This window comes from Cervus canadensis, chromosome 25, assembly GCF_019320065.1.
Source record: "Cervus canadensis isolate Bull #8, Minnesota chromosome 25, ASM1932006v1, whole genome shotgun sequence".
NCBI classification, from domain to species: Eukaryota; Metazoa; Chordata; class Mammalia; order Artiodactyla; family Cervidae; genus Cervus; species Cervus canadensis.
Window position 1 is genome coordinate 8,159,586 of NC_057410.1, and position 13,995 is coordinate 8,173,580.

At 39.0% G+C, this 13,995-nt stretch overlaps 1 protein-coding gene across 1 annotated transcript in view; it reads left to right on the plus strand.

Moving 5' to 3' along the window:
• The first annotated feature begins 445 nt into the window (after positions 1-445).
• The window catches only part of TBK1 (TANK binding kinase 1), a 46,166-nt gene continuing 32,616 nt past the window's right edge, over positions 446-13,995 (plus strand). The window contains exons 1-5 of the mRNA XM_043446773.1: positions 446-566; positions 2,971-3,088; positions 7,228-7,368; positions 10,220-10,349; positions 12,337-12,518. Coding sequence (XP_043302708.1) covers positions 3,002-3,088; positions 7,228-7,368; positions 10,220-10,349; positions 12,337-12,518 — 540 coding nt within the window. The 5' untranslated portion in view covers positions 446-566; positions 2,971-3,001. The remainder of the gene's footprint in view (positions 567-2,970; positions 3,089-7,227; positions 7,369-10,219; positions 10,350-12,336; positions 12,519-13,995) is intronic.

Genomic DNA, 13,995 nt, shown 5'->3' on the forward strand with positions numbered 1-13,995 from the left:
GAAGCCCAAAATACCATCTAAAGAGCGGGAATTAAATGAGCTTGTTTACATTCGATAATCTGGCTCCCCTGCAGCCAACGTGGTCTTTAAAATACGTACGACTCTATCCCTGCAGCGATGGCCCCGCACGTGTCAGTATTCTGCACATCTGTGATTATTATGTTTGTAATCATCGGTCCCTATCTGTCTGCCCCACTATCGCTGCACTGGGGGACGCGGCAGAATTTGCCGCGTGGGAATCTGAATTCTTGCGCTCACCGCGCAGGGCTCTCCGGCTTTACCCTCAGAGTAAGCGGGAGACAGGGGGTGGATGTGGACTGGGTCGGACTCAGACACCCACCCAGCCTCCTGGCTCTTCGTCACAGAAAATCGCGGACCCAGCCGTGCGAGCAGCCTCGGCGGCGGAGGCTGAGGCCCAGGCCGGTCCGGCGGGAGTGCGCACGCGCACCCGCGCGCCGGCCGTCGGTCACGTGGCCTCTGTCCAGAGCTTGCGAAGCCGGAAGTGGCCTGAGGCGCAGGGAGGCCGCGGGAGCCCGCTGGCGGTGGAGCGGCGGAGACCGGGCGAGGTAAGCCGGGAACGCTCGGGCGGAGGGGCTGCAGACGCGTGGGGCACGGGCTGCGGAGCCAGGCATGGCCCGCGAGAAGCAATCCCGCCCCCGTGGGAAACTGGGGTGCTGAGTCAGGGCGGAGGCGGGGCGGGCGACCCAAGGAGCCTAGCGGGACCCGAGGCCGAGCCCTCCCCGACCCTGGCTGGGCGGATACCGCCTCCCGGGTGTCCGGGGCGTGCGAAGCCGGCCGGAATGGTCGCGCTGGCCGGTCCGCTGCGTCTGGACTCCTCGCCCCATGGCCGGCCCTTTGACCCGGGCCCTCACGGGTCTGGTGTCTTTGGGCACCGAGAAAGAGGATGTATCCGTTACTGGGGTTGGGCCTTGGCCGCCCGGGCAGGCGCGCATCGATGCCCCTTTCCCTTGGAGTTAGACTGGCTGCTTTCTCCCGTCTTTCCGAGCGTGAATCCGGTCGTTTGATTTTTCAGATGGTTAAGAAGACATGTCATTAGGGTTTTAATGAAAACAGCAAGGGTTGGCTCACCGGAAGCTAGAAGCCGAAGACGTTTTTAATGTACATACATGTAATGCATATTCCCAAACGTTTCCTTTGGGAAATGACTTACGAGTGTATTTTCCAGTCCGTTTTCCAGGTGTTTTCAATTGGTGTCCTCAAAACAAGTTCTCCCCAGTAATTGTCAGTGCGTAACCGAAGCCCGGCTTTTTTCGCTGTGGAACGCTGAATATTTTGTTTAATAAATGATTCACGTAGTGGTAGAGTTTAGAAATCCTGGAACTTTGTCCATATGCGGCGTCACCAAGCCGGTTTTCATCTATGGACAAATGGTAACTTTCATTTTGGACGGTATAAGGAAGTAAACTTAAGGCAGGATCACCAATCTCGTACTTGTTGAGTGCCTGCTTCTGTTGTGTCAACATTTTGGAAAGATTTATATAGCAAGCACCTTCTAGGTGTGCTGAGTCATGTTTTAGCAAGCTGTTGTTGTGGGGTAATTGGTAGATAGTTTGAAAAGGCATTTCCCCAATCATTGTGACACCGTAGTTTAATATCTGCATATAGAGAGCACCGTATCTTAGCTGATCAATGTGTTTTATATTACCCATTGGATGTAAATAGGTAGCTAATGACATTATTTGTCAGTTATAGTTAGCTCAAGCAGCAAAGTTACATTAATTAGGGAAGCTTTTCATTCTTGAGAAATACTTGAAGATACTATTGAAAAGATATTTGAGAATTTTATTATATCAGTAGCTGATAAATGTGTATTCCATATTTTGAAAACAGAATCTTATTTTTACTGCTTATTTCCCATAAATTGCTGCATATAAAATTATTCATCTGAATTAGATGGGGGTAAAATTATATTCGTGTATCTTAATATATCAAAGATTGTTGAAGTTTGGACTCTGCCCATTCTTTGTGTTCTTAACCCTACTTGGAATATTGGCATTCATTAATTCATTCCTGAATATCTACTTCTAACTTACTGTGAAAGGATGTTAAGATTAAATGTGACATTACATCAGGTTTATATTGGCATGGTGGAACAAATGTTTATGCTATTTAGCATACCTCATTTTTACTCCATCATGGAGCACAAATATTCACAATATCCTTCTAGATACACAGCTTTACAATATTGAAGGACAAAGGTGGGGGTATTGTTTTTTTTTTTAATAGACTTAATTTTTTTAGAGCAGTTTTAAGTTCACTGCAAAATTGAGCAAAAGGTACAGAGATTTTTCCATATACTTCTGCCTCTAAACGTACGTAGTCTCCCCTGCTTATTTTTTAAGACTTGTTAATATACACTTCATATGTGTGTATTTATGTATTTAGAGATTGGGAAAACTATCCTTAAGTAGAATTTGTGACTGAAAGGTCTCCTTTGAATCCTGGTTGTCAGGCTCTGAGTAGATGAAATTTTAAATTAGGAAAGTGTTATGTAGTGGCAACAATTGCTTTTGTTAGTGTTGCCTTGCACCTGAAAGAAACAAAGTTACTTTTTCCTATATTTCTGTTGTATTTTACCTTATTTTATTTAAGACACTTTAAAATATGATGCATCAGTGATTAATCTTTCAAAACATTTTAAGGAGGTAAATATCACTTTCATTGACAGAGAAAAAATTAGAAGGAAAATAGATATTTTTTTCAGCCCTGTGAATAAGTGAATTAAACTGAACATATAAGATGTCATTGGTTAAAGGTTTTTCAGAGCCCACGCAGCATGTTAGTCTTTAATATTGGTGGAAAGTTAGATTTTTATTGGACTGTTTGTACACTTCAATTTAGCAGTAAATTATAGGTGCTCTTTCTTGAGACTAAAAGTGGCTAACATTTGTTTCTTAAATGTATTATTCCCTTAAAACAAGCATGCAATTTTTTTTTCTTTTCTCCTAGTATAACAGGAGGATCGCCTGATTACACCGAGATGCAGAGCACTTCTAATCATCTGTGGCTTTTATCTGATATTTTAGGCCAAGGAGCTACTGCAAATGTCTTTCGTGGAAGACATAAGGTTGGTGCGGAGAGTTCTGTGAAAGCTCTGTATGTGCAGTTTTCTGAGATGTATGCTTACACGTGGTGGGTTTGATTATTTTGTCTAAAGAGAGTATGTGTTTTTGTGGTTATTTAAGGTATTGCTTGTGTCAGGCAGTGTTATCTACCTGGTGGTGGCAGAGGTCGTGTGCTGGGGAAAGGAGAAAACAGAAGGTTGTATGGAAAAAGGAACTAGGGAAAATTCATGTTGGCCTTTTTTTTGGTTCTTTGCTCCACCTGGTCCTCCTGCGGTGGAGAGTGAGCTCACTGACCGTTCAGTGCAGCGGTGATTTGGGGTAGGAGGCAGGAGAGGGAGGCGTGGTGAGGAGCAGATGGGAACTTCGGAGGGAAACCCACGGATGATTCTGCTGTGCTGTAGTAAGGCGTCCTGCCCCTGAAGTAAACCAACATTCTGCAGAGTAGATTGGTGTAAAGTGAAGGTACCAACAAGGAGCCCAGGTTTCAAAGGCTATATCTTGGTATGAGGTAATCAGAACTTGTTAGGGGCAGGGGAGAATAGAATAAAAGGGCTAATCCCAGAGGCATTTCAGGAACCAAAAGGACTCTGTGTCAGCTTCTATACTGGAGAATGAAATGAAAGATAAAATCATTTAAAAATGAAGAAAGTTAAAATCATTAAAATTCCTGTTCTGGGAAGGAAGCTGGAAAAATAATAGAATAAAAACATCCTTTTATGTTGCAAATAATCAGCCACTAGTTTTTCAGCACTAAGAATTCAGCCCAGGAGCTCAAAACACTTTAGTAAGGAGGAGTTTCTATATATTTTTCTGTAGCCCTGAGACCACCAGTCGGTTCTGTCTGTGGCAGTGAAATAAGTATTCATAGATGGGTGCTATTTCCTCTGTGGGTCTTAGGGAGTGAATCCGAAGTGTCGTACCGTTTTTAGCTTTTTTTTCACCTCCAATTTCTAGAATTATCCACAGGTTCCGGTCCTTGATCAGATTGATAGTGATCAGCCTTGGATATATTCCTGTCCTCGAAATTGTTTTTGTTCTGTGCAGTGTGCCAAGAAGAGAAAATGGGTGGCAGCACTGAATTTTAGCAGTGAGACACATCTGACCCTCTGTCTTCCTGTGACCCAAATTAACTTATCAGACTTTAATAATCACCTGGTATATGTCAAACACTATGAGTGGACCTAGTGATTTTAACCACAGATAAAGTACAGCTCCTGTGCATGAAGAGGTTTGGGTTTAGCAGCAAAGGTGGCATTGGAAGGAACGTAAATTAGAACCTGAGGGAATGACGGTAGTCAGTAGTGACAGGAACTGAGGGAGGCATATTTAAAGTGCCTGAGGCTAGAAAATATCTCTATTGACCAGTGCCTTTCCTTACGTAGATATCCAGTGTCCTTCATGGTAGTACTTAGATTTAGTAGGTGGTATATATGCTTGATGACTGAAAGAATAAATGAATGAATGAGGGCAAACTACAGTAGACTACCCTAACATGACCTGAAGTTCTTCAAAGGAAGTAAAAATGTTCTTTATCCAATAGAGTTCAAAAACCTCAAATAAGGATTTGAGAGGCATAAGAATTGACTTATAATATTGCCAACACCTAGTTTAGTATTCAAAATGTGTTTTGAGAAACCACATTTGTTCTCAGTGACATCAGTTTCAAGGGTTTAGGACTATACCCCCAAAATCCTGCTTGTCCTTAATTACTGTGTGTTTAAGGATCTTTCACTGTATTAGCTAAACCCTTTTTATGTCATTGCTGGGAGTGACCAGGTCCCTAAGTTTACCATTTTTTGTTGTTATTGATTAGTTACTAAGTCGCGTCCAACTGTTTATGACCTCATGGACTGTAACCCGCCAAGCTCCTCTCTCTGTGAGATTTCCTAGACAAGAATACTGGAGTGGGTTGCCATTTCCTTCTCCAGGGGATCTTCCCAATCCAGGGATTGAACTCCTGTCCCCTGCATTGGCAGGTAGAGTCTTTACCACGGAGCCACCAGGAAGCCCTATACAAAATATGAAAGTGAAAGTGTTAGTTGCTCAGTCATGTCTGACTCTTTGTGACCCCATGGACTATAGCCCACCAGGCTCCTCTGTCCATGGGATTCTCCGGGCTAGAATACTGGAGAAGGTAGCCATTCCCTTCTCCAGGGAATCTTCCCAACATCAGGATCGAACCCAGGTCTCCTGCATTGCGGGCAGATTCTTTCCTGTCTGAGCCCCATGCCAAGTTTATTACCTGCTCAATTTGTCTCTTTTTCATTAAGTTGCCTGGAGCTGCTACCATGTGTGGTTGGGTATGCGTGTGATAACTAGGTGGTATAACTAGATGGGTATGCGTGTGATAACTAGGTGGTATAACTAGAGGGGTATGCGTGTGATAACTAGGTGGTATAACTAGATGGGTATGCGTGTGATAACTAGGTGGAGTTAAAGGGGGAGAGCTGTAGGAAGGACATGTTGACCTGCACGTTGTATGTGTGTGTACTGGTGAATCTCTAAATAGTATTCGTGGTGCTTTGACTTAAGGACAGTGACCAACAGGTGACTGTGCAGTTGAATAGAGGGAAACTGGGACATGGTGTCATATGTCCCAGTGAACTCATGGCTATGTTGTAGACCACAGAAGAGTGGAAAATACTGGCCTTGGTCACAGTGAATATATTGCAGCATTGTGTTATTTCCCCTGCTTGCTCCTCTCTTAGGATTCTCCTCATTTCAGACTAAGCTTAAAACAAGTGTCCTCAAGAAAAATCTCTCTGTTGGGTGGTGATAGATTTGACAGTGTTCTTATCCTGCTGATCAAATGGTAAAACAGTATGATTGAGCCTTGGTTAACTTGTTCCATTTTCATTCTGTCTGAAAACGGTCAGTGGGTCTCTTCCTCGTAAAGAATATACGTATATCTGGTGTGGAGGGAGCACAGGAGAAAGGGAGGAGTGATCTCATCACACAGATGATGGTGTCCACAGAGTGCACTTAGACTGAGCTTGTGAGACGGCTAAATGGTCTTAAGAAGAAGATCATGAAATTCTAACGTGAGGGGAGGAGGGTGACGAGCTATAGGTGGTTAATCTGTGTGAGAAGCTATAGAGAGGGCTTCAAAGCAGGAAAAGCGCAGGGTCCTCAAAGACAGAGAGCCACGAGAAAGCTTTAGGAAAGGTATGCTTGAACCCCAAGCTCATAGAGGAAACGAGCTTTCCACTAACTCTAGGCGGGTTCAGCCTTGGGTTGTGGGAAAAGTAAGGTTAAACTCAGAGAATCTGGCCTGAGTGATTGGAACGAGGTGAGAGGGTCTGCAGGAGAGCCTTTAAGGTTGATTCTGTGAAGAACATGAGAATGCGATGTTTACCTGGAATGAAGCATGTGTTTTGTACTTCTAAGATACCTTCCCAATTTCGGCTGTGCTTTGTAATTCTGTGTTTGATGTACTTCCATGTGCCCTGGGAGAGTGAGAGTTGGGCTACTGCAGCTGCTTTGGTGGAGGAAAGGAAATGTCTTTGATCCTTTAGAAATGATGTGGGAAGCAGCAAGCTGCCCTAGTCATCTAGGTAAAGTTGCAGAAAGTTCCCAGCAGAAGCCATGGCGCAGTCCAACAAGAAGGGTCTGCTCTAACCTTACTCTTTCAACTCCTCTACTTCCACATGCACATACATGCACATTTTATCCAGCTAGGGAATCTTAAAAGCTAATTGCCTTACTTTGAGATTCTTACTAAAAATTTCATATGTGGAATATTATCTTTAATCTTTCTCTTCCTGCTTTGATTAGTTTAAAATTATTAGTTCCCAGAGAAACCTTGTGAATTTCACTTTCTATTTCTCATTCAAAATACATGTTCACCTTTACTACTGTTGACTGTCTTTGCCACATGTATCACAATGGAAGCTTTATTTATAATATGAAAGAAAATAGCCTTTTCTACATTCCAAAGCATACAATTTGAAATAAATACTGAGCAGTTGATTGATGTATTTTAGCTTTTTTTAAAAAAAGATCAGGAGTCCTAGTACAAACTACCAATGCTTAAAAATATTCAGGGTGTTCTACAAAAAAAAAATAAATTGCTGTATCTAGTTCTAATGCTACCTTTTTTATTTTCTTTATAAGTAAATAAATCTTTCTCTCCTTTTCTTAGAAAACTGGTGACTTATTTGCTATCAAAGTATTTAATAACATAAGCTTCCTTCGTCCAGTGGATGTTCAAATGAGAGAATTTGAAGTGTTAAAAAAACTCAATCACAAAAACATTGTCAAATTATTTGCTATTGAAGAGGAGGTAAGTCGTCAAGCTTTAGTTAATCCTGTCATGTTTATTGTTAATACAATTCAGGAGAAATAATCTGACATAAAAATTGTTTTATAAAGAGTGGGTTTTTTAATGCTGAAAATTAGGGCTCATACAATCATCTATTTATTCTCAAAAACAGATATATAACAATGGAAAGTCTCATGGAATCAGAAAAAGTAGTATAAGTAATAAAAGAATATACAATGTGGTTGCCAGTATTATGACTGAAAGCAAAAGCTAAGTGAAGTTAAATTGACATAATTACATAAGGAGAAAATCAAACAATGCAAGGAAGGCTTTATAAAGAATAAAAATCTTTGGAATCCAGAGAGTGATATATGCATCCAATTGTCAAAGACAGAATTGGTTTTAGTGGGAAACAGTGAAAATAAAAATGTCATTAGAAAAATAGAAATCTCATTAGTATGGGTAATCAAATCACACCTTTTGAAAAACAATTTGGCAGTTTATACTCCTATCAGTGATTTCATTTTTAGTGATTACTTCTTAGAAAGTAATCAGAAATGTAAACTATAATTTTATGCACAAAGATGTTCATTGCTGTCCTGTTTATAATAAAGAATGGTTAAGTAAGTTAGAATGTTTGATGGATTGTTACCCAGAGTTGGCTATACTGAAGATTAAAAGCATAGCCCTCTGGACTGCCAAGTCTGTTCAAGACTTCTCACACGAGCCACAGAAGAGTTTGGCAAGCTGTGCAATCGGAGAAGTCCCCATCAGACTGCTCGTTCAGACGCGAGCTGCAAGCTCAGGAGTCCTCAGGGCCATCTTCCCTTAAGACCAGCTGGCTACAGATTTGGGGCTTCCCATGACTGCCCTCAGGTTTGGTAATTTACTCGAACGCTGAATGACTCACAGCACTCAGGAAAGCACCATCAGTGGGCCCTCGGACTGCACAGGTTTGAACTGCACGGTCCACCAATGATACTGTGAATTTTTTCCCACTAAATATGAACTACAGTACTACATAATCTGAGATTGGTTGAATCTGCAGATATGGAACCACAGATACAGGGGGTTGACTGTAAAGTTACATGTAGATTTTCGAATGCATGGAAGGTCAGCACCCTTAACCCCTGCTTTGTTCAAGGGTCGACTCTACTTACAAGTTAGTATCTTAGCAAAGCAGAAGGATATAAATTAGAACTAAGCAGAGGAAGAGATCCATAGGGCCACAGGACAGAATATACGAGGGTTCCGAACATGAATCTTCCTTTCCACGAGGATACGTTATCCTCGTGGCACGGATGCTCACTGTGACAGTACGCTCAGAGCATTGTCAGCCCTGGAGGCTTACCCACGCCTTTGGTGTGCAGAGCTTTTACTGAGGCTCGATCACATACTGTCTGCATGGCCAGAGTTTAGTCTCCAGCCCTTCCTGTGGGTTCTGGCTGATTCCTTAGCCTCGGGAAGTCAAAACGGAAGTGCACGTCCTAAGATCCCCATCATAAATCACATTTTTAGACTGTCACGTGGCCAAAACCCCCAGACAGAGACACTTTTAGCAGATAGGACATTCTAGAGGTCTATTGAATCAGCTCCCAGTAGCCAAGGGCAAGTGCTAGACCTCTCTGGCTAAAATTAATTCTGTACTGCACAGTGGTTAAGCAGTAATAAAAAGAAATATTTAACAAAATTTCAGTCACCTGGGAGCATGCTTACATACGAAGTTTTGTGAGAAAATCAGTATTAAAAATATTTATGCAATATGATCTTGAATAGTATGGTATACAAAGTGTTACGTGTCTATAATGTGATTCATTACATAGAAAAAAGACTGAAAGGAAACACACCAAATATAAACATAATTATCTCGGTGATGAAATTAGAGGTATTTCTCAAATTTTCAACTCCTCAAAACTCAGTTATTTCATTATGTAAAAGCAACAGCTTTTTTCTTTTAAAATTATTTCTTTCATACCACCCAATAGTAAAGAAGTTTTTAAAATATAGATTTATTTTGGGGATATATAGAAAAAAATTATAAAAGGAAGAAAGAGTAAAAAGTGATAATGGCTACTGTATTTAAGACTCATTCACATTTTCAAGTTTCTGAAATGGGCATTATCTTATAATCAATGTGTATTTGTAATTTGGTAATACTTCTTTTATTCCTCTATAAAGCTATTGTTAAATTGATGGTGTATCTTATAATCAATGGTACATTAAAATCATGGTTTAAAACAGATCAGCAGCTCAGATTCCTGAGCTGACTAGAACTTTGCTCCAAGGGGACCACTCAGTTATTCTACCTATTTGTTTTTAAGGCTAAAACTCTGGGAACTCTCTGGCAGTCCAATGGTTAGGGCTCTGGGCTTCCATTGCATGGGGCACAGGTTGAGTCCCTGATTGGGAAACTAAGATCCCACATGCCACATTATACTGCCAAAAAAAAAAACGCTGAAACTCCACTCTTTGAAGTAAAAGTAGTGAAAGTGTTTGTCACAAGAAGAATTCAAGTGTTTTAAGAGTTTCATTACAAAGCTAATACCCTAAATGTACTATTATGTGTTAGAAATTAAACAATTTTGAAAAATCCATTATAACATTGTAGCAGTGATTTTCTAATTAGATTTAGCCAGCTTTTACTGTGGTTTGTCTTTAAAAACAAATCCAATTTTAATATTAATTTTGGAAAATGTTAACTCTCATCTGTACAGTCAACAAATATTTAACAAACCCTAGGTAAAAAGCAGTTCAAAGTACCTTCATTATTGTAGCAAATCCAACTTTTAAATGAAATCAGATGAGTATTGGCATATTATTAAAAATTTATTTTTTAGATTGAGTCAATGTCAGTGATTTTTTTTTTTTCCAGACAACAACAAGACATAAAGTACTTATTATGGAATTCTGTCCATGTGGAAGTTTATACACTGTTTTAGAAGAACCATCTAATGCTTATGGACTACCAGAGTCTGAGTTTCTGATTGTTTTGCGAGATGTGGGTATGTTTATTTATTTATATGATTATATATGTGTGTAAATATAATTTAATGACATAAGAATTTTTAAACATAAATTTCTTACATTCAAAGCTAAAGACCTTTATGGAGTGCTTTCTTAGATATGATATCAAAAGCACAAGTACAATAAGGAAAAAGTAGATAAATTTCATCGTTAACTTGTGTGTGTCCAAAGGAAGTGTCAAGTAAAAAGACAACTCGTAGATGGAGAGAAAATATTTGCAAATCAGATGTCTGGTAAGGAATTTTTATCCCAACAAGTCAACAGCAAAGAGACAACCTGATTTAAAAATTAGTAAAGGATTTGGTAGACGTTTCTCCAAAGAAGATATGTCGGTCCCCAACTAGTATATAAAAAGATCATTACGCATTAGGGAAATGCAGATCAAAACCGTAAATAGATGCCACTACATACCCACTAGGATGGCTGAAATCAAAAAGACAAAACAAGTGTTGGTAAGGATGTAGAGAAATTGAAACCCTCATATACTGTTGGTGGTATTGTGAAAAAAAGTGCATGCAGAAAAAAAAAAGTGCAGGCACTTTGTACAGTAGACTGACAGTTCTTCAAAAAGTTAAACAATTACTATATGACTTATCAATTCCATTACTAGGTGTTTATCTAAAAGAATTTAAAATATTTCCACACAAAAACTTGTATATCAGTATTCATAATAATAGCAACAACAAAAAAAGGAAGCCCAGTATAAATGGGGTACATACAATGGAGTATTATTTGTTTGTAACAAGAATGAAGTAGTGGTACATGCTGTAACATGGATGCACCTTGAAAAATTATGCTTAGTGAAAAACACCAGACACAAAAGGCAACAATATTTGTATGATTTCATTTATGTAAAATGTTCAGAATAGGCAGATCCCTAGAGACAGAAAGCAAAGTAATGGTGGTCAAGGCCTTGAGAGGAGAGTGAAGCCAAGGAGTGACTGCTAATAGATACAGGGGTTCTTTTTGTATAATGGAAATGTTCTGAAATTGGTGGTGATGGCTTGTATACTCTGTGGCTCTGTACTAAAAACTACTGAATTGTATACTTTAAAAAAAAGGAGTTTTATGATATGTGAATTTTATCTCAGTAAACCTGTTATTAAAAAAAAAAAAAGAATATGGCAGTCACAGGGAATAATATCTTCTTGGAAAGAAATGAATCAATATTTGAAGAATAGGAAAAGCCCAGTGTTACAAAGTATGACGTTAGTGGGAATTCTTGAAATTGATACTGGAAGCAGTAGAGGCTACATAGGTGAGGGTAAAATGAAAGAGAAGCCGTATAAGCTACAAACTATTAAGTCAAATAGAAGAGGTAGATAATTGATCCCTTCCTAAGTATACTGGTAGTCCTGAGTTTCCGTAATTGAATGTTGATATCTTTAAACTTACTTTTATATGTCATGCTTGGACATTTATCTATCAGCTGTCACACAAATGGTTCAGACTATCATTCTATGACACTGCATGTCAGTTAGCCCAAACAGCTTAATTTCAGCAATTGCCATTAATTTTTTTTTTTTTAACTATATTATGTATTGAGTCCAGTTTACTATTTTGTGGAATTTTTTCCCCAAAGTAAAAATTTAAATTATGGTGAAAGATTATTTTTCTTGGGAATCTGTATTCTTGGGTTTAGGTAGATGGCCCACAGGTATATAACAAAAAGTAATTCAGGAAGTCATAGGCTTAAGATCATTGTGTTCCATTTTCTTGACAGTATTTAAGAGAGACTCTTCCTTAGACCGTATTGATCCCTGTCCTTCTAAAATTTCTCATTACTCAAGCATGAAATACAAAATCTAAGTATAATCTATTACTTCTTTGATTAAAATGACTTTGGACCAACTTATGTAAAAACTTACATTGAGTGAATAAGAAAGAATTAACATTCATTAGTGAATCTGATGCACACACACATGCCTACTTATGATTTCCTTTGTTTTATATTTATTGTTGAAGTGGGTGGAATGAATCATCTCCGAGAGAATGGCATAGTTCACCGTGATATCAAGCCAGGAAATATCATGCGTGTGATAGGGGAAGACGGACAGTCTGTGTACAAACTAACAGATTTTGGTGCAGCTAGAGAATTAGAAGATGATGAGCAGTTTGTTTCTCTGTATGGCACAGAAGAATATTTGGTAAGTCATGCATCACTAATAATTTTATTTTAAGAAGCTGGATATATTATAAATATGGGTAGTTGATCAACCAGATCACTCTATAAAATATCTTAACTCTTAATGGCAAAAATTAAATTTTCTATTCTAATGAATATGGTATGTAATATGGAATTAGATATTGGTTTCTAAGGGTGTTGCTTTCTGTTAAAAAAAATTCTTGTAAGATTTATAATACTCTTAAATAATTTCACTAATGTTATGCATCTTTGTTAAAAGAAAGAACTATCTGTATACTCCAGAAGCATCTAGCTAGTAAAGGCTTCCTTATTTGGATCAGAGCAGTTAATATATTTACAAGCTTGTTATAATACTGTTCCCTGTAGAGCAGACTTCATTATAATTCTGAAGCAGAAGACTCTCTTCAGGGAGGCTGGTTACTGAAAGATGAAAAGAACCATTGTTAGAAACACACACAAAAAATGAAATGCCTCTAAAAGATCTAACTTGAAATACTAGAAAACTAGAAAAGCTCTGTGGTTGAAACAGTTTATGTAGATGTGTTTGTGTGAAGTTAGTAAACATTTGAAACACTTAAGAAAGGCACTTAAAAATAAGTACATTTAACATGTAATCAGAAAGTTTATAATATATAGCTATCACTGATTGGTTATGGCTCTGAGTTTTATTTTAAAAGTCTTAGATTCTGTGACTTTTTTCCCAATTGGATTCCGCGGTTGTAATTTTATAATTTGAATGAAGTCAAGGTGCCCCATAGCTTTATTCAGATTATTCTAACTCTGGCATGAATTAAGGTATCTTAATTCTATCTTGTTCTATCAATATGAAACCACTAATTAATCTGCAGTTGTATTTGGATAATCTTTTATTAAGAGTACTTAAAAACAGGGACTTCTCTGACAGTCCAGTGGTTAAGACTTCACACTTAGAGTGTGGGGGCACAGATTTAGTCCCTAGTCAGGGAATTAAGATCCTGCTGTGCAGTGTGGCAAAAAAAAAAAAACCACACACACCTAAAAACGGGTTATATTCATCCAACAGCTATCTATGTACCAAGCATTGTTGTAGGAATTGAGACTTCTTTGGTGTACCAGAAATACATGATTTCTGCTCCTATGGAACCCTCAATCTAGTGAGGACAGTAGACAAGTAGATAAATTCAGATAATTAAAGTGTTGGAAAGACAATAAGGTAACAAAGCAGAAGAAAGATAGCTAGGGAAAGCTTCCTTTCACTCTTAAGTCAACTAATACTTTAATGATGAAAACAGGCAAGTCATGCAAAGATTTGGGGGGAAAGCAGCATTACAAGCAACTACAAAGGAAAGCTTGGGGGCAGGAGGAGAAGGGGACGACAGAGGATGAGATGGCTGGATGGCATCATCGACTCAGTGGACGTGAGTTTGAGTAAACTCCGGGAGTTGGTGATGGACAGGGATGCCTGGCGTTCTGTGGTTCACGGGGTCGCAAAGAGTCTG